Source organism: Pungitius pungitius, chromosome 3, assembly GCF_949316345.1.
Source record: "Pungitius pungitius chromosome 3, fPunPun2.1, whole genome shotgun sequence".
Lineage (NCBI taxonomy): Eukaryota > Metazoa > Chordata > Actinopteri > Perciformes > Gasterosteidae > Pungitius > Pungitius pungitius.
In genome coordinates this window covers 24,825,607-24,846,336 of record NC_084902.1, presented here as the reverse complement: position 1 = coordinate 24,846,336, position 20,730 = coordinate 24,825,607, and the positions used below count along the sequence as shown (strand labels likewise).

At 49.0% G+C, this 20,730-nt stretch overlaps 2 protein-coding genes across 8 annotated transcripts in view; both read left to right on the top strand.

Moving 5' to 3' along the window:
- LOC119217927 (sodium- and chloride-dependent GABA transporter 2-like) overlaps nt 1–3,059 on the top strand; it is a 28,730-nt gene extending 25,671 nt beyond the window's left edge. For all 7 annotated transcript variants that reach the window (XM_062561390.1, XM_037471980.2, XM_037471989.2 and 4 more), the window contains 6 exons: nt 297–409; nt 504–641; nt 778–880; nt 2,418–2,518; nt 2,619–2,789; nt 2,921–3,059. In XM_062561390.1, coding sequence (XP_062417374.1) covers nt 297–409; nt 504–641; nt 778–880; nt 2,418–2,518; nt 2,619–2,789; nt 2,921–3,049 — 755 coding nt within the window. In that variant the 3' untranslated portion in view covers nt 3,050–3,059. The remainder of the gene's footprint in view (nt 1–296; nt 410–503; nt 642–777; nt 881–2,417; nt 2,519–2,618; nt 2,790–2,920) is intronic.
- A 91-nt stretch (nt 3,060–3,150) lies between these two features.
- On the top strand, nt 3,151–19,866 carry LOC119215411 (A disintegrin and metalloproteinase with thrombospondin motifs 5). The gene is made up of 9 exons (XM_037467568.2): nt 3,151–4,398; nt 7,104–8,214; nt 12,964–13,096; nt 13,261–13,428; nt 13,880–14,163; nt 15,190–15,373; nt 15,491–15,666; nt 15,869–16,044; nt 16,212–19,866. The coding sequence occupies exons 2-9, from the start codon at nt 7,138–7,140 to the stop codon at nt 16,909–16,911; spliced, it is 2,898 nt and encodes a 965-aa protein (XP_037323465.2). The 5' UTR covers nt 3,151–4,398; nt 7,104–7,137; the 3' UTR covers nt 16,912–19,866.
- The last annotated feature ends 864 nt before the right edge of the window (nt 19,867–20,730 follow it).

The window sequence follows — 20,730 nt, the reverse complement described above, 5'->3', positions numbered from 1 at the left end:
ACGGTTGATAAAATACAGTATACGTTTTTTTCTAAAGGTTATTAAATATATGCAAAAGAGATTTACACCTTCAGTCGTAAAGAATGGGTTGAAGTTGATGAATGTAGAAGATGACCAGCCTCTTTCTAGAAACCTTTATTGTATTGAAAACAAAATACACAGCATGACCTTATTTCCCTGACCATACATTTGTCAAAATGTGTTTTGTTTACATTGGTTAAATCTTGCCTCTGTCGTACATTTTATGTATGATTCTTATAATTTACTTTCATGTGTCTTTTGGTTGCTCCTCTCAGGGCCCGGCCTGGCCTTCATCGCCTACCCGAGGGCTGTATCCATGATGCCTTTCCCCCAGCTCTGGGCCGTCTGCTTCTTCCTCATGATCATCATGCTGGGGCTGGACACCCAGGTACAGACAAACACACACACACACACATGCATCCACTTTGATGAATTCCTCGTGGTGGCTTTAAAACTGACCCCGCCTCCCCTCCGTCACCCAGTTCGTGAGCCTGGAGGCCCTGATGACGTCGGTGACTGACCTGTACCCTCACCTGATCCGCCGAGGCCAGCGCAGGGAGCTGCTGCTGCTGCTCGTCTGTGTGGTCTGCTTCCTGGTGGGACTGGTCATGGTCACGCCGGTAGGTCAAACTCGGGACGGTTTTGGGCAGGAGGTGCACGTAATGCTCTACTCTTTAATGTGTTTTTTAATTTTTTTCTCATGATGATGAATGATGTTGTTCTTCCTTTTTTGTGTGTGTGTCCACCACCGCGCAGGGTGGTCTGTATGTGTTCCAGATCTACGACCATTTCTCCTGCAGTGGAGCCAGCCTGCTGCTTCTCTCCATCTTCCAGTCCATCGCCATCGGATGGGTCTACGGTACAAATCCCTCCTCCCCGTCACCCTTCCTATTCTTTTGTCCCATGCCCGTCCTCTCTCCTTCCTTCCATCGGACTTCCATTGCCCCTCCATTTCTTTCCTGTCGTACTTTTCTCCTGTACCCCCATTTCATGTTTCATTTTAATTTGTTTTGCTTTCGTCATCTTCTCACCACCTTCTCTTTTCCATAGCTTTCCTTACCTCCTTTCCTTTTCCTGTACTCTCACTCAATGTCCTTTGTTCATGTTCTTTTCTCTTCTTTCTATCCTCTCCCTACAATCATTTTATTTTTTATTTTCCTTTGATTTTCTAATATGCTTTACTTTCTTTCTCTCCTCTCCTCTACATTCCCACTGAATGCCCAAGTTCCTTTTAATTGTGGACTTATTTCATATTTAAAAAATGGCCTACCAGCTCATTCCATCACAGAATTTAATTAAGTTCTGTTGGGAGCCCATTAGTGTGACAATAGGCTAAATAAATCTTAGTTTGATGGCAGTCAGTACACACATTAAATATAAAGATCGAATAGTGCCATTAATTAAACTAATGAAAAGTAGTTCCTATAATCCGATTAACACACATTCCAGTTAGAGTCAGTAGACAGTATGTCAACATGGCTTCAGCAACCCACTGTTGTATGGAGACTGGCTCCCGGCCAGGCCCCTGTCTGTCTCCTCCAGACCCTAAATCATCCCTCGGGCCCCGTCGCCTCTCTCGTCTCAGTCTGGCAGCCCCGGGGAGGCCCTATCCCAGCCCGACCCGGGGCTCTGGAGCCTTTCCAAAAACACTGTTTGTCTAAAAGAGTGAGATGTGCAACGTACGTTCAGCAGCACAAATACAACACTTTGTAATCGGGGAAAAAAATCAAAGATGAGAGCAGTGTGTTAGTGTGTGTTAGTGTGTGTTGTTATATATGAATATGAATCCTGTCTTTATGGCTTTCCCAGCAGGAGGTGAGCGGAGCATAAGTTATTATTATTTTTCTTTTTTGTGGGCCGGGCAACCCAGCGGTCAGGACTCCCGTACACCTTTCCCCCTCTTTATGACTGGGGGGGTTCGACAGTTTTAGAATCACTCTTACATAAACTAACACTCCTCTGCTGATTGCTGCGGCAGGGCTGGGTTGTTTTAGAAAAGGGACACCGACTTCTACCGTCCTGTTTTTTTCTTGTATAATTTCCACATCACATTCATTCTTTGGTCTTATTTATAAGTTTTCCCATTCAACATCAGAAACTGTAGTGACATAGCATCATCTCTAAAGTAGATTTAAGTCGAGGAAGTAGGCATTCTATCAGGCTATGATTAAATGCTTATTTCCATTACATTACACAGGGATGGAAAAAGAAAGTGCAATTCCATCTATTAGATCTTTGAGAGCTGCTTACTGTGTTGAACTACTATTTGGTTTAATACTCTTTTCTTATTCAAATCTTTTCCACTTCCAAGTAAGTTGCTCCAACTGAAGTAAAGAAACCCATCGCACAGCAGACCACAACCAGTCGTGGTGAAGTTGTTCTTGTTTTGGCCACAGGAGCCGAGCGCTTCAACGGCAACATCAAGGACATGACCGGCCACCGCCCGCTGCCCGTCTTCAAGCTGTGCTGGAAGTACTTGACCCCCGCCGTGTGCACGGTGAGTGACCCCTCGCACCTGACCTGTGTGCGGTGTGCGGTGCCTCCGATTGTTGTGGTATCCCCCCCTGTGACCCGGTCCTCCCTGTTGGCGCCCACAGGCCACCTTTGTGTTCTCCCTGGTGAGCTGGTCTCCGTTGAGCCTGGGCAAAGGCCTGGTCGCGCCGGCCTGGGCCACGGCGGTGGGCTGGCTCCTCACCTTCTCCTCCGTCTCCCTACTTCCCGTCTGGGCGCTCTACGCCCTGGCGAGCACCCCGGGGACCCTGCCGCAGGTAACACCTCTCATTCATTGGTCACCTGCGGGCCGCTGATGATGCACCGAAGCAACATTAAGCACGCGGTCATAAATAGTGGTGATAAACCAAAACAATCAACAAACTTTTTTTCAACCCCCCCCACACAGCGCTTCCAACGTCTGTGCAGCCCCGCCAAAGGCCCATCCCTGGCGCTCCCCTACAGCACCGCGCTGCCCCTGACCGAGAAGCCGAAGGAGCAGACCCCGGACTTCATCCAGGACCGTATGACCCGATGATGCGTGACGGCGGGGGTTGGGGGGGGGGGGGGGGGGCAAGCTCGCTCTGGGAGGAGGTGCAAGCTCGACTCCTCGATCCCTTGGTGGGCGGGGGGGGGGGGGTGACGCAGCTGACTTTACCCCCGTCTGCATGTTACCGGTTACAAGAGTTGGCTTCCCCGACGACCCTCACAGATGCTCCTCCTCTGCTTCAAGTCTTTTCTTTAATGGACTAGTCTCATCCCTGTGCGTGCGGACCATGTGATAAAAGCCCCATGTAGGTAGCCAAGGCGCAGGGGGGGGGGGGGGGTGGGGGGTAAATAACTTCTGGCCCTTCACTCTACTCTCTGTGAGAGATCACTGCACGCTTCTCCTTGACCTTTCACTGAACAGGTTCCGGGAGCCGCTGTCCTCCGATGACTCCGTGAGTCAGACGTGTGTCTTCATACAGTGATTTGTCTGGACGTGTGCGTGTTTTACCATCTGTGATCGCCATATCACGGAGCCCGAGTGCTTCAAAGCGGGCCTCCCCCTCAGAACGTGTAACGCGAGAGGTTATTTTACTGCCAATGCATCATGCATGGCATCATGGCTTAAATTATTGATATGTCAAGTAACTGTTTTCAGCTGTTTTACTCCTCTAAAAGTAAGCGGGGGGGGGGGGGGGGGGGGACTGGTTTTTTTTTTTGGGAGCCTCTCATCTCAAATGCAAGTTTTCTTGACGGATTAAAGAATCAAACCTCTTTGTACTGTACCAAAAATAACTGATCTATCCAGCTGAGTGAAACGCAATCGTAGGGTCGGACTCCGCAAGTACTAGTACAAGTATTGCTGCTACTTTGTTGACAAAACCATCATTTTAATTATTTTTATTGTAGACCTGAAAGGATTAACTGGATTTTGTTTTAATGAGAGTATGTTTAAGTGTAACATGCAGTAATAGGCGATGTCTTGAGTGACTGTTGGAGGTTTAACATGTTCAAAGATGAATCCATTAACAAACTTGAAACTGCGAAATTAATTTATAGCCCATCTGCTCTCTGTTTACAGCTGTATTTACGTGCCTCTTTTTTTAATAATCCATCATTTTTTTCTTTTTTTATATGGATATATATTTATATTGTGGATAAAGGAGTTTCTGTTGACTTTGTGTTCATTTCTTGCAAAAGACAAAAGTGAGATGCCACCTGTGCGTGTAGATGTGTGTGTGTGTGTGTGTGTGTGTGGTCCCCTGAACAGGATAAACCTGGTGGAGCATATAGCTGCAGGGGATGTTTCTCCCTCCCTCTGCGCCATGGTAACCGATGCTAAGCACACACCTGGTTTCTACAAAAAGAAGAAATGATGGAGGGATGGAAGAGAATGAGAGAGTAAACACACACACTCACACACACACCGCTCAACGAACACAAGAACATCCTACACAACATCAAACACAAGCGTTTTCATCCTAATGGGAATTACAGGTTTAACACCCATGAAGGGGATAGAAGAGAAGGACTGAGGGAGAGATGGAGCACCAGAGTGGTGTGTGTGTGTGTCTGTGTGTGTGCGCAGAGGAGGAGAGGGAGTCAGGCGAGTTACTCTGCAGGAGGGGGCAGGGGATTTTGACACCACCACTTAGAGAGAGCATGGCGGTTATGTAAAAGGCTCGGCCTGTCGATTAACCGTATTGGATTTCCCTCCCAGCCACCGTAGGAAGTGGGCCGGTCCCACACACACACACACACACGTGGCTCGGCACGCAGGTTCACACACAAACGCACAACTTGTTTTTGTGATGCTCAATACTGTATGCAGCCCCCTTCACACGCGTGATCCGGGATAGAGTGTGTGTGTGTGTGTGTGTGTGTGTGTGTGTGGGTGGATAACGGGGGGCGCTTTATGTGCATACGGTTGCTTTGGCATACATCTCGTGTTTTAGATGATAGGGATTAAAAACGATCCAATGGGCTGAGTATTAGAGAAGAGGAGAGAGGGGAGAGGGAGGGTGAGAGGGACAGAGTAGGGATGTGATTCAGAGTGTGTGTCGTTTTAGTGTTATCATTCAGAGACGCTCTCGAAAATTGCCTAATTTTTGCTCAGCGCCACCGTTTTGCAGCTGCAGGACATTTCAACACATGCATCGACAATCTTTTCTGTGCATACACACGAGGACAAACGCAACATACACTTGTGCACAAGTGCAGAGTGTCCTACTTGACGTAACTCCGTCCTGATCAAACATCCTCACACAGACACCGCTCGAGGTCGCCCTGTCTTTCAAAGCAGTTTTTTTTTTTTCTTCTTTTCCTGGAGGTAATACGCTTGACAGTTTGGTGTGAAGGAGATGCAGCCGGCAGCGGGGGGTGAGGCGATGGGGGAGTTGGAAGACGAGAGACGTGAGGACAGAGAGGAAAAAGAGACGGGTGGTGGGAGGTGCGTTGCATAACAGTTGGTTTTGGACGTGATGTTCAGCTCGAGACACTGGATAGTAGAGATTTTCGAAGGGGCCCAAAGCCCCCCCCCAGCCATGCAGGCCTTCTGTGGTACCACTGTCAATTTTCCTCTGGACGCTTATTTGAATACAGAGTGCATCCTCGATGTGAGATGTTTTGTGCGTGGACCATACCATGGTGGGTTTGGACAGAGGGGGGGGGGCAGAGGCTTACATTGGCAGCACACGGTGTCCTGCTTCCCCCCCCCCCCCCCCCCCCCCGGATGCTGTCACGCCCACTCCTTGGCTGCGTCCTCGCAAAGCGCCAGGCCACGCTACCCACACCACTCAGTTGTAAGGGGCTTTAGATTAGCAGCAGGGGTGATGACGAGATGGGCGGGTATCTGCTCTCGGGGGGGGTGGGGGGGTTTCTCTGTGTGTATCCACACATACAGGCCACCCTCTCAGGACTCAGACACACAACTGAACTCCCCCGCTGGCTGTGGTGTACAGAGGTAATAGCAGGTGACTCAACAAATGACCAGTGTCATGGAATTTTTGGAGTGTGTGGGGGGGCGGAAGGGGGGGGGTGTTAGACTTCAGCCCCATGAGGTATGCACGGCAAAATCCCTCTCGGCACACAAGTATGACATCCCACTGGCACCGCCAAACACACTTCCCGAAAGGTACAATGAATAATCAAAACAGATCCCACAGCAGGACAGTCGCACATCTGCCAAACTCTCTTTCTCACACACACACACACACACACACACACACACACACAGTTTATTTCACTCTCTTATACACAAGCACAGCATCTAATGTAAATCCATGCTCGCATTAAATGTCCCACATCGGGAGCGGCAAACTGCCACAACTCTTGTCCGGGGAACAGCCATAAATTATCCATTCCCCTCCAGTTTGCTGCAACTCACCAGTCGAGTTATGTTAGACTTCCAAGCTTCAATTATTAAAGGAGTCAAAGTGGTAAAAGTGTAAAAATAACACGGCTGGTGTTTAATGGTTGCAATAAATGGTGTTGATGCTGGGAGTGGCAACTTTTTTTCATTTTTTTTTATATATGGCTACAAGTGATGTTGATATAATGAAGTTAACGAGAAGGGGGCGATGTCACCAATTAGGATTTATCCCTCAACGGAAGGGGTGAGGTTTTGGTGCATTTTTCCCCCGATTTTGATGGACTTAACAGTCTCATCTTCTTTGCTGAGGCAATGGGAAATACTCCAGTGACAGCATTGTTTAGGTTTCCCTCCTCTCCTCCAGCACTTGACTTCACTCTGATTTGAGGAAGAGAGGGAGGGAGGGGGGGAGAGAGAGATCGAGAGAGAGAGAGAGAGAAGAGGGGGGGTGGAGTAGTGGTGATTGAGCGCAAAGGGGGCAGGACTTTTCCTCTGCGGGTCCTATTAAGAGCAAACTTTGTGTTTTTGTTCTCCAAGTTCAGTTCAGTGCTCTCCAGCCTGCACACAGTTCATTTCTGCTGCTCTTTTTCTTTTTCTTTCCTTTTTGTCCTCTCCTCAATTCCCTCTGCTTGCTTGCCTTCTGGTTACGACTATGCGCTTTTTCGTGCCGAATTTGGACACCGGGAGGATGCGCTTTTTGGAGGAACCCGCACTTAAAGTTGTCTCTTTGTTTTAGGGATCCATAGGTGTGCTTTGAGTTGGAATGAACAATGGCGCGGATCTTTGGTGCTCAGGCCGAGGGTATGCTCTGGTTTCGGCTACTGTTGCTGTGCGTCGTGGAGTTGGAGCTGGGAGCCGGGCTTTCCACTTTCCAGGGTTTCTATCTTCCACCTGCGAACGGGTCGCTTCTCACACCTGCCCGGAGGACAGACGGGGTCCTGCGTACCATTGACCGGATTTACCACGGAGGAGGGAAGGTGGGCTACCTGGTGTATCTGGATGGGAGCAGGTTTCAGCTGGACTTGGAGAGGGACGAGTTGGTGCTGTCGCATCATTTCAGCCCCCAGTATGTGCTCGCTATGATGGGGGACAGCCACGCGACAATGCAGCGGGAGTGCGTGTACCGCGGTACAGTCGACTCTAACCCTGAGTCCCTGGCCGTCTTTAACCTCTGCCGCGGGGGTCTCGAGGGCTTCTTCGCTGTGGACCACGCGCGCTACACCATCGCGCCCATCATCAGGGCGAAGGGACAGGAGCACGACATGCGCGCGCTGCAGGACAAGGACGCAGAGAGCGCGCTCCACGTGTTTACGCGCGAGAGTTTTAGCTTCGAGGCCATGCGCGAGGGGCGCGAGAGCTGCGGCACGCGCGACGGGCGCAAAGGACGCGGGGACGCGGCGGGGAGGCGCCGGGTCAGGGGTCGCGGGAAGGGGAGACGGGACGGAGAGGGGAGCGCGCGTGAGCGGACGCGGTGGAGCCGGCTTGCCAGAGCGGCTGCCCTGGAGCACGGCGCGCGGAGCAAGCGGTCGGTCTCTCGCGCCAGGCACGTGGAGCTGCTCCTGGTGGCTGACGAGACCATGGTCCAGAAATACGGCAAGGACTTAAACCACTACCTGCTCACACTCGCCGCCATCGCCTCCAAGCTGTACGGCCACGCGAGCATCGAGAACCCCATCCGGCTGTCGGTGGTGAGAGTGGCCGTGGTCACCGAGAAGGAGAAGGGCCTGGACGTGTCCAAGAACGCGGCGGCCACGCTCAAGAGCTTCTGTAAGTGGCAGAACCAGCAGAACCAGCTGGACGACGACCACCATCAGCACCACGACGCCGCCATCCTCTTCACCAGGCAGGTAAACAAAAAAACTCCACCGAAACGCACCCGCTCCGCCGTCAATGCCGTGTGACGTCAGGGGCTGTAGCTGAGCACTGGACTCATTGTGTATATCTGAGTGAAAAACAGCTGACACACACTAACGTTGTCACATAACGGCAACGCGGTTTGTTTTGGCCCACCGCGAACCACATGCCCACATTTGCATCACAGTCCATGACCAGAAATGAGGACTGCACAAGCATACTCCCACATGAATCCAGCCCTTCTCGGTTGGCTTTTTTTTTTTTACTGCCTCCGGGCTTCTTTTTCGCTGAATCTGTCATGCGTAAAAGTCCACGGATAAAAAAAAACAAAACAACTATTTCCTTTGCCTGGTGTTATTCTAGGCATGCTCTTCTGTCTCCAGCCTCCCTCTCCCAGTCCCCTGACAGCCCGAAGGCCGCCAAGTCTGTGATGTGAGGCGCGTGTCCGTGGGCGTGCACGCACATTCTTCCCGGGGCAGGGGGTTTGAAATCAGCTGCCGGATGCATTGCAGAAATGTCTCTAAAACTCCCTCGAAACTGCAGTTAATTAGGTAGTCATCCAAGCCTTGCAGTTCCCTCCCCCCCCCCCCCCCCCCATTCTTTCCTCCCCCCCTGTCTTATCACTCCAGTCTGCACATTTTTTCCCCAGCTACTTTTCCACCGTCCGTCGGCCGCTCGAGGGTGTCAGAAAAAACAAACTCATCAACCCGGCGAGAAGCCCCACGTTTCCCCCAGACCACACTCGTGCATCCTGTCTCTCTCGTGCCGGTCCTCTCCCCTCTCCTCCCGCGCCCCTCCCTGCCAGTTCGAGGAACCGCAAGGCAGCGGCGGGTCGGCATTGCATTCTTGCATTGCAGCTCAGCTCTCCTCGGGTCGTGGCGTGTTCGGCTCATGCGAGGTCTTGTCGTGGCCCTTGGCTGGAGAAAGCGAGGAGCAGGGGTGTTACCCTGATATCGTCTGGGAGCGTCCCGATCCCTGTTGGCGCGGCCATGCTTTGGCTTTCGCATACCTGAGGTCGCCAACCTCCCCGTGGCTGCTTAATGACCCCGTTGCCGACACACCCGCACAGGCAAGACTGACCGAGTCCAGGCCGTAGATCGAGTTATCTTCCGGTGGTTTGGTTTGGAGGGGTCAGGAGGGCATGAAAGCAGCTACCCAGAGACCTCCACGAGGGACGGGAAGGCAGGGAGTCATGCTGGACCTGGATCTAATGAAACATGACAACAGATTCCTATCTGTTCTTATTTGGCTTTGATCCTATTTAAATACTCTTTTTCACCCTAAAAAAAAACCCAATCCACTTGATTTGATACCTTTTCATCTCCAAGTGGTCCAATTGTACTGTGCTGTACAACCCTCTATCATACAAATGGTCATAAGAAGGCGGGGTCTCAACTGTCACAGCGCTTCCATTATTCACAAACCTGTCTACAGACCTTCACTCACACACATCTCCTCTTCACAATTGAACTTGTGGGGGGGGGGTCATACTGTAGATGTCACCTGTTGACACGAGAGGCCTCCTCCGAGGAACCGTACGAGGCGGGGCCCTGATTCCCACCTCGGGGTCGCGACCTTAGTAAGCCAAACAGAGCAGCCACTTTAATTTTGACCTTTAGACCCTGGCTATAAAAAGCTATTTTCAGGAGGCCGTGTTGCAGCTGAGTGCTTTAGGTTACCTTCACATTACCACGTTGGTCATTTGAACAATCCGACATCTGAGGTGGGCTCACAGCTAAACCCTGCGGGAGGACGGGCGTATTTTCTTTCTCCGACCTAACTGTGGCTCCCCAGTTAGGTCGGTCATTTTTATAAACAGGATAGAGTAATTAGAGATTGTTTGCCTGCGGTGCCTCGCTCCGTTTCGCCAAAAACATTTTTTCAAGTGACTTTCTTGTGACTTTCTCTGGAACTTATGTCATAGTTCAGACGTGTTACAGGAAACGGCCTAATACGCCGGAGTTGTCAAGTATTCCGTGAAAATAAATAACCATTTGGAGCCACTATAAAGTAGGGAACTAGAACCGAAGCTCATTGAAGACTGGGGCTGTGAAGTCAGGGCTGTCCATTGTTCCCATATGAGAGAAGGAGGAGGGAGGGAGGGTGGGTGTGGGTGGTGGGGGTTCGGCAAGGGAGCCCAGGGCTGGAGGGAACTTGTCTCTTTGTGGCCAGGTCCAATTACTCCAACGCACCGTACCCGCGGTGAGCTGACCCGTACGGTGGTGTCACCCAGTTCCACACATAGCAGCACCGGAACAAAACAACGGGGCACATTGAGGAGGGGTGGGGGTGGTGGTGGGGGGGGGGGGGGGGAACTGCGACTGTTCCGGGTGCGTGTCTGTGTATGTGGGAACATGAAGTGCCGTGCATGGCTGTGTTGGCTTGTTGTGAGCTCTTAGAGCGGACAAAAGCCCCACTGTAAGTTGGCCGGAGATGGCTGCGGAGACACCGGAGAGGGATTTACACACTCGTTTGTGTTCAACGCTGCTATCTGATGCCGCAGCATTAGCTCTGATCTTTAGATGGACTTGTAGACACTTGGGGTGCTAAATAACGGAAGCCAAATGTGGCACTTCATTTTAGAATCAAGTGCATTTAGCAGACTGTGATTGATTCACACTGAATACAGGACCCCCCATCGTTGTGATAGCCGTGGTCTCATCCGAGAGTCTAGATGTCAAGCTTCAAGTCATCAATTCTGTTTGATTTCTGTGACTATTTTCTGTACCAGAAACGTCTTGGATCAACATGCGGTTGGAGAAAAAGAAATACAGCAATACACTTTGAGCTGATGATTCCACGGTCAAAAGAACAACATCATTGACAGGAATATCTCACCTGCCAAAATGCAAATTAAATGGATTCATGGATAAACCATAAAAGCTTGCAGGGACCCAGTGTGCAGCTACACACACTTCAATCCATCTCCACAGGTGTGTGAAACACCACCTTGTGACAGTGTGTAGTTTGGACTCCTCCCTTAACTGTGCGCTTGTCCTACACCTCCTCCGTGTGTTTACGTGTCTCCGTGCATTAAAGTGTACATTTCCCAGCCCTCGCCCCCATCGCAGCTCGTCCCTCTATTTGTTTTTAACTCCTCCCGAGATTTCACACGTGCTACACTTCGTCTGGTGCATGTTGACAACGTGCAGACAGCGCTCTCGGATCCCGAAAAACCTCGACGCCCAGGCTCCGTCGGTATACGCGACTGGCCAGAGAGTTCAACCCCGTCCTCCCCCTCACCCCTTAGTTCTTCTGTTGCTTTTGATCAGCAGGTCCATTGCGATCGGCCTGCTGGGCGTTTTCACCACACAGAGGGGGCTAAACTCACTCTGCACGAGAGGTTTGAGTGGATGTCTGGGTCTGGCTGGCTGTTTGCTTAACACAAGCCTTGGCTTAGATTGCAAGTGGTCTTATTACACACCCACACACGGCTCTGATCGCTTCGTGACCTTCATAACCAGCTTGCCACCTGCTCTCATGTTATTTTTGCCAATATTTCTGTAACTCCTTGTTCTCTAAGTTCTTCTCTTTCATATCCGGCATCCTCCCTCCCGAGCGTCTGATTACCATGCTTATTTCTCTCTTCCTCTCTCTTTTTAGGAGAGGTAAACTATGCGTAGATAGGGATGTGAGTTTTGGGGTCGTGCCTGGTGTTTTCCACGCGTCATCATTTCATTTCTCTGGGGATATTGACATTTTTCTACTTTTTATCCTCCCACTGTTTTTTTTTTGAATGAATAAATAAATGAAATGGAGGCCTCCTTCCGTAGTTGGCCGTAGCTTTTCTGCACTAGGAAAAAGTCAAGAGAAACTTCCTTGCATGCAGCTTTGTTGGCCTCTTGTGTATCCAGCAGTCACTTGGCAGAAGCACACACTGTCTTTCTGATTTCTGTCCGCCTATTTGTGTCTGTTGCACATGCGATGTATTTATATGCAACCATTTACTTACATGTACCTTCTTTAGTCATGTGTGTGTTTGTGAAAGAGAGAGAGAGAGAGAGGTGGTCCCACCCAGTCAGTCATGTGTATGTGAGCGTGAGGGCAGAACACAAGGCAGTTTGTTTCAAACCTGAGCAGCCGGCAACACAGTAAACAGCCTCTCCAGAGCCAGCAGGCCTGTCAGCACCACTTAGCGTGACGATTCATCCTCTCCACAGGAGAGAGAGAGAGAGAGACAGAGAGAGACCGAGCGCGGGGTGCACGTTTGGATATGTGCATCAGTGCCCCGGGCTGCGATGTGGTGGAACCATTAGCTGATCAATGTCCCCCCAAGAGGCCTCATGTGCATGGACATGTGTGGGAATCAACAGAAGCGATCGATGCCGTGCACTCTAGAAACCGATGTGGCGGTCGGAGAGGTGGTGGAGGCCGAGGCGGGTAAAGGTGTTAAAAAGCAGTTGGGAGAAAAAGAGTTTCTCATTGTAAAATACACAGAAAATGACTCGAATATGCCGCCTCTGACTTATTTTACCGAGTGCCAGCACTGGACTCTCAGAAGCATGAATCATGGGATGTGTAGTGGCAAGGGATTTTTGGAACCAACGATCCAATGCCTGAGGGAGTCGGGCCATCAAAGCGGCCAATATCCGCCCATTGAGTTTCTGTCGCATCAAGTAGGATGAGTTTTTTCGCTCATATTCATTTCGGCATTTGTGGCACGTGTAACTATTTTGCGACAGGCCATGTGTTCAAAAGTGACCCTAACCCCAAGGTAAACTAACAGCGCTCCCTTTGTCCAGGACCTCTGCGGCCACCACTCTTGCGACACCCTCGGCATGGCCGACGTCGGCACCATCTGCTCCCCGGAGAGGAGCTGCGCCGTCATCGAGGACGACGGGCTGCACGCCGCGTTTACCGTGGCGCATGAGATAGGTAGGCACACACACACACACACACACACACACAAACAAAGATAGGCACACGCCAGGGCATGCCATGCACGTCGCTCATGCTGATGAGTAATCTCTGACCCGCTTAGCCAAGCTCTTGGTCCGGGAACACGCCCTCGTCTCTCCTGAACTCCGTGCATCCCTCAGGTCACCTGCTGGGTCTGTCGCACGACGACTCCAAGTTCTGCGAGGAGCGCTTCGGCGTGAACAGCGACAAGCGGCTCATGTCCTCCATCCTCACCTCCATCGACGCCTCCAAACCCTGGAGCCGCTGCACCTCGGCCACCATCACGGACTTCTTCGACGACGGCAACGGTGAGTGTTGCTTTTACTACCCAACAGAGCTTTGATGTGCTCATGGAGAGTCATTTTTTAAAATGCCACCACGGTTTTAAAAAGTGTGGCTGAGTAGCTCAGATGAGCTGAACAGTATGTGGAAAACAAGGGAGTCAAATTCCATACGTGGCATACATGGCCAATAAAGCTGATTCTGATTATGATCAAAGGTGTCAATCTCCACGGCTGCAGAGCTTCATCTGTTGGCGCCCTGTCAGAAAAATTCCATTGCTCTCGGCGCAATTCATGTAACAGCATATTATTGTCTACTGTGACTTCTGCTGCTCTGGCATTTTTATGAGTGGTATGTTGCACAGGCCTCACTTGTGAAAAAAAAAATCATACACAAACGCCAAAGCAAGAGTATGCAGATTACAGAGCCCCTTTTTCTTTTTTTTTAATGAGTTCCTCCAACTCTTTCCTGCCACAGCCGAGTGCCTGCTGGACCCTCCCCGCCAGCCCCTGCTCGGCCCCGAGGAGCTCCCGGGCCAGAGCTACGACGCCGTCCGTCAGTGCCGCCTGGCCTTTGGCCCCGAGTACACCGTCTGCCCGGGCATGGACGTGTGCTCGCGCCTGTGGTGCGCCGTGATCCGCCAGGGCCAGATGGTGTGTCTGACCAAGAAGCTGCCGGCCGTGGAGGGAACGCCGTGCGGGAAGGGACGCATCTGCCTGCAGGGGAAGTGCGTGGACAAGACCCGCAAGAAGCACTACTCGGTGAGTGGGAATCGGGATGCGGAGGACGGTGGAGGCGGCCAAAAGCTGATGCACTCAAAGTCCACATGGAACCGTCTGAGGGAGACCTAAAAGGGGGTAATGAGAAGGACGAGTGTCACAGGGGGTTTTGCTGTGTGGTCTGCAGTATTTATGCCACCGCTCAGCTGTGCTATTTGTTTTCTTGGCCTGGCTGGAGTAGATGTAAATTGAATTTGGCCTTGATGAGTTCAAGGACCAAATCCGCTCTTGGCAGGCCGGCGACGCTGTGTGTGTGTGTTTGCGTATGTGTCAGAGGGGGAAAGTCAAAAAGAATAGGAAGAAAATGTTTTCTTTTGTGTGTGTTTGTCACATGGCATTTGTCAGATCCGACTCGATCCTTGGCAGACGGCCGTGTGTGTGGACAGGGATCAAGTTCAGACTTTTCAATGCCTGCCTTGACGACCAGTTTGCTGCTTTGTAAAATCTTTTAACCTCTAAGTATGTTACTTGTATTAGGATAGCTGATTAAGTGTCTTTCACTGTGGAAAGTACTACTCCACTCGACAGCTTTGCCGAGTTATAAAATCGACTCGGTGTCATAAAATGTTAAATGCTACTTATCCAGTCTTTTTTTTTTTTATATCACCAATGACTCATGGAGCGCTGCTTAGAAAAACACAAAAATAAGGACGTTACCTTCAGAACGTTCCTCGTGGGAAGCATGTGACCTGCACCACGGATCCAGTCATGCTGTCTTAACGAGATGCTTCATCACATTGGCATGGCCTCCTTCACTTTCTGTCTGTCTCTCTTCTACACCACAACAACAAATGCCACATTTTTCTCAACCACATATCTCTCTTGACGCGTGGCTTGGCAAGCAAAAACCACCAGCATGCCTAATAGGCATTAATCGTCCTCTCTTTTTTTTTTATTGACACTTTTTTCCCCCTTCATCCTTCTCTACTCTCTGATCTCTCCTCCCCTCGATTCCCCCAATTCTTAATTCCTCGTTCATCTTCCCCTCTCCTCTCCTCCGTCTGCCAGGCGTCCAACCACGGCAGCTGGAGTTCCTGGGGTCCTTGGGGTGGATGCTCCAGGACTTGCGGAGGCGGGTTGCAGTTCGCCCAGCGCCTGTGCAACAACCCGCCGCCGCGTAACAACGGCCGCTACTGTGTGGGAAAGAGAGCCGTTTATCGGTCCTGCAATGTCACACCGTGTCCGACATCAAGTGAGTGGGACAGCCCATAGGACGCGTGCGTGGTTTAAAGTAGCACAAGGCACTGTTCTCTGTATTCATAATTTGGCTCTTCATTTCTTCACTTCTGCTAACGGAACCGTTCTCTAGATAAGAGTTTCCGGCTGGAGCAATGTGAGGTGCGCAACGGTCCCCAGACGGATCCGAAAGGGGTGAAGACGTTTGTTGAGTGGGTGCCCAAGTACGCCGGAGTCCTCCCCAAGGACGTGTGCAAGTTGACCTGCAGAGCAAAAGGGACAGGATACTACGTGGTGTTCTCCCAGAGGGTGAGTCATTTGTGAAAGAAAGGAAGATTGCAGTGTATGGCTATATAGATAAGAAGGGCTCAATCTAAGCTGACAAAACACAATTATTCTTCATTTTAGGCAATTATTTTCTAATAAACTTCTGATTAAAGATCCTATGACCCTACACAGTGGACCTTTTAATGGGAATGGGAGAAATAATTCTGTGTCGGCTCTTCTTCAGGTGGTAGACGGCACAGAGTGTCGCCCGTACAGCAGCTCGGTGTGCGTGAGGGGGAAGTGTGTACGGACCGGCTGCGACGGCATCATCGGCTCCAAGCTCCAGTTTGACAAGTGCGGAATTTGTGGAGGGGACAGCACAGGATGCATACGCATCGTGGGCAATTTCACCAAGAAGAGGTAAGGGAAACAGAGGTCTTCAGGGTGATCATTATTACAATTGGCATAACAATAACAATTAAGAACATTGATTGAAACATTAAAAACGGCCAAAGATAAGAATAAGAATCCATAACTACATTTGGGAAATAATAATAATTCCTTTCATTTTCTATGTTGCCAAACAGCAAAGGCTACACTGACGTGGTGAAGATCCCTGCAGGCTCCACCCACGTCAAGGTTCGCCAGCACAAGGCCAAGGACCAGACCCGCTACACCGCCTACCTGGCCCTCCGCCGGCCCAACAATGAGTACCTCCTGAACGGAAAGTTCATGATCTCCACCTCCGAGACGATCATCCCGCTCAACGGTTCTGTGCTCAACTACAGCGGCTGGAGCCAGCGGGACGAGTGGCTTCACAGCATGGGTCCCGGGGCCCTCCGGGAGGCCCTGGTGGTCCAGATTCTAGCGACAGACTCCAAAAAGCCTCTGGATGTCCGCTACAGCTTTTTCACGCCCAAGCGGACAGCCCCACAGCAGCCCTCCCCTCTGCTCGTCCAACACCTGAAGTCGACCCCTGGTCAGAGCACCACCAGAGTCTCTAGCACAACCACCACAACCACCACCATAACCGGCAGGACCACCACTACAACTTCCTCCGCTCCCTCCGTCCTGGTCCCGGGGCCGCTGACAACTCCGGGTCCCTCCACCCCAGCTCCCGGGCCCCGTTGGGTGACGGGCTCCTGGATGACGTGCTCCAGGACTTGTGACACCGGCTGGCAGAGCCGGACTGTGCAGTGCAAGGACCAGGATGGGAAACTGTCCAAAGGCTGCACGTTAGGGGCACGGCCCTCTGCCTTCAGACACTGTCTGGTGAAGAAATGTTGAAGCGGAAGGAGTTCAATGTGTACATCTGATAAAAGGGTCTCAAGTGCTGGATGTGGGACTCTGGACCGATCCATTTAAGAACCTTAAACAGAACTGTGTCTGTTGGCTGAAAACGCGTGGACCAGATACCCAGAGACAGATTGTCGTGGATGTACCCGACCCGACCCCAGACGAAGAATGTCTGGAATCATAGTAGCTATGCAGATGTTGGACTCTGTGATAGTTGCAAGTAACGCCGTGGCGAAGCTAACGACTTAAATTGCATGTCATTTCCACATGGACAGTAGATGATTGTCTTTACTTCAGCCTCTGGCCCTTGGAGGCCCAGCGTGTGTTGCCCTGTATTGGCATGCCTGTTTTTTTTTTTTTTTTGCTTTTCTAATCACTGTGGGAATGTGGACTTTTTGTCTTTTGCCATGTCAGTGTGTCCGAGACAAGATGCCCATCAATGGGAAGCACCGGAAGTCCTCATGTCTGCCTGTGAAATCAGTAACTGCTCAGGATGTTTATTTCATTGACCAATTTGAGTGCATCCTTGCAGCACTATAACTAAAACAGTGGGGTCCCTATACCTTCTGGTCTTTGTCATCCTGTAAATACTTTCATGACCCAGGCCGGAATGTGTTATTGACAGGCAATCGGGGCTACCCATATTCCCCAACTGTAAGAGTTCTGTGTCTTTATACGACTGATCTATCCAACGGAAAAACTGGCAGATCAAGATGGGCAAATTGACCAGTTCGTTGTCCTTACTGGTGAGCAAGAATGAATGGCTCAAGTTCCACAAGTCCTCCCCCCGAGGACACAAGTCACCTGCGCAGCGTTGACTTGACACTAGCATGGTGTGAGGGGATGGACGCATACGCCGCCACCCCCCCCCCCCCCCCCCCGGCGACAAACTCCACAACAATTGACAAAGGGGCGCATTAACCTTGACACTCCTTAACTTTATGGAGGCTAAAGATGACTCACAGGTTCGGGGGCCAGGCCTGATTGTTTTTTGCGTGCGGATGTGTGTGCGTCGTTGTGTTCATAGTGTGTGTGTGTGTGTGTGTGTGTTCAGTGCACATTCATCCAGGCCTGTGTTTAAAGCACACCCAACATGTACCGTGAACATGTGCCCTCTTGAGGCTTCCTCACTTGGTTCCGTTTGGATCAGACTTTATGCTGGTGCTGGAAGGATAGCGGCCATCTTGTTTTGTCGTGGCGCCGAATATCCGTTTTTTGGTCTGTTTATCTGTTTAGTGTGACAATGTGAGCCCCTGATACTCGCAACGACAGCGATGGCGATACTAATGCCGTCAATAATGTCTTTATGCAATTTACTTTTTTGTCTTTTCATTTCTCATTCTCTGTTTTACTACTTTACATTCTGCATTTGCAAATTATTGTTTTATCTGTTTCGAACTCTGATGGGTGGTGTTTGTCAAATTTCAAAAAACATTCAGAATGTGCCACAGAGTAGATGGTTTAAAGGGTCAGTTGACCCAAAATACACAGAATCGAGGAAGCCCCCAGTTGATAAACAGCATTCACCTTTATAACTGCTTTCTAAAAATGGCATTTACCATTTAATGAAAAAACAATGCTTAATGGTAACTGGACCGTACCTGTATTTTCTAGTCTTCCAACCACTCAAAGTGCTTTTACACTACATATTGTCACTCACCCATTCACTTCAGACAATCCACAGACTTCACCGTCAATCAATCACGTGTAGGTACTTCCTGCTAAAGAAATAGCGCAGATGCTCTGGGACCCTGGTTGTGGAAATTGATATTGCAGCTGTTCTAAAGAAACTGTGTGACAAAGTATACTTGATTAATTTTCTCGCTAAGAAATAGATCTGAAGAGTGATACCATGCTCATTCCTTAGACTAGAGCCTGGAAATAGTTAGCCTAGGTCAGCATTAATGCTTGTAGCCAAGGGAAAGGGTTTGTGCCCAAAAGAATGAAAAAAAAACAGCAACTACAATCTCCTAATACAGCTCAATATAGTTTGCTTAATCAGAGCGACAAACAGAGCGTAATAACAACAATTTGCCCATTTCGTGCTAAACTAACACTCCTGGCTCTAGCTTCATATTGAACAGACATATATGAGTGTGGTGTCAATCTTTTCTTACTCTCAGGAAAGTTAATCTAAATGTAAAATGTATTTTTTTACCAAGTAGAAAAACAACAACAATTTACCAGTAGGTGTAAGTGAGGAGATTTACTTTTGTGGTTATTTTTGGGGAACTTAGTCCTGAATATCCTGCACCAAATCTCACAATATCATCCTTTGATTTGGTTATTTAAGGACACATTAAGAGTGTATGCAACATACATTACATATCAAATGTACTTAAATACATACCTGCCTATAATTGTTTACATTACATTTTCCTGTGTGGCAAGCCTCCCCATCTGGCACCTGTGCTGGAAAAAAACACAACTGTAAGGAAGGTCTTCCGAAAGTACATGACCCGGGTCAACATACCACTCACCCTCCGTTCTCTCTTCTTGCCTCACACATTCACATTTATTTACACAATGTAGATATTTTTGTACAAAGAGTAGATCTTTCATATACATGTTAGTAATTCAAGCATATTTACACAGAAACACACACATACAGGCATAGAGAAATAACCCATCAGTTCCAAAAGCATTTAATGGTTTCAGAAACCCTGACACACACACACACACACACACACACACATACAATCTACTCTGACTCTTCCAGTGGGGAAAGAAAACACAGCACTGAACTTGTAATTTATTGTGTGTACAACTGGTGTGTGTGTGAATAAAGAAAACAATAAGATGAGTTTTATTTATTTTAGTAATTTTGTATCAAATTATTATTTGACTTAAGAAAATGACTCTGCAGAATCATTCCTTTGTGAGAATATAGTGTTTCTTTTCTAGTCATCCACATGAATATATGTACATAAAATCTATATATTTAAATATTTTCGCGTCTGTGTTGTTCATATTGCAAATGCATCAATATGTTTTATTTGTAGTACATGTGTTTTGAATATTGCAAATTCCTCACTATCCTTATCCACATGTTATTATTGTCACTATGTGGCCAGAAGCACTGGTGGAAGAAGTAATCAAAAAATAATATTCTAAATAATATTCTTCTTTTTGGTAAGAAAGAAAACCATTGAACATAACGTAAGTACACAGCAAATTTCAATTTTAACTCTAAGCTGGTGTTTATATTGTGCCAATCTTGTCAGTGTTAAATCAACACTCTGTTAACAATTTAACTCAGAATAAGTGTCAAAATATATCTGCTCAGTGTTGAATACAACGTCATTTAGCTGATGCTTTTATCAAAAGCAACTTGTGTTGCATTTTTAGCACATGGAGTTTACATTTTAGCCCACAGAGCCATTAGGGGTTAGATGTATTTCTCAGGGACACTTTGACATGGAACATGGGTAAGCTAGGGTTCAAACTAACAACCCTGTGGTTCCTGGCGCATCCTCACCAATCCTTGTGCCATATTACATGGAGTTAAGCCTGATACCCAGAAGTGTGACACTGTGCAGTTACATTTCAATCCCATCAAAGAGTTAATTTAACTCTACTAAGTGTTGCAAATGAATCTTGACACTGGATAATGACTCCAGCTCTTTCGTACAATTGACAGTTGAATCAACTTTTTGCAGTGTGATTTCAACTCAACACTTACACCGGAAAATTAACTCTAAGGATTTTGCTGTGTACAGACCTAAACAATAGCAATATATGTTATATAAAGAACATTGGCCCCTTAAAGACTGTTGTTTGCATTTGATTGATATAATTGATGATTCAACG

What these genes read in the sequence shown, in the direction of transcription:
- LOC119215411 (XM_037467568.2), top strand. Translation starts at nt 7,138, where the DNA reads ATGGCGCGGATCTTTGGTGCTCAGGCCGAGGGTATGCTCTGGTTTCGG. An exon ending in ACGTGGTGTTCTCCCAGAGG is followed by an intron (nt 15,667 to 15,868) that starts GTGAGTCATTTG and finishes GCTCTTCTTCAG; the next exon opens with GTGGTAGACGGCACAGAGTG. An exon ending in GGCAATTTCACCAAGAAGAG is followed by an intron (nt 16,045 to 16,211) that starts GTAAGGGAAACA and finishes GTTGCCAAACAG; the next exon opens with CAAAGGCTACACTGACGTGG.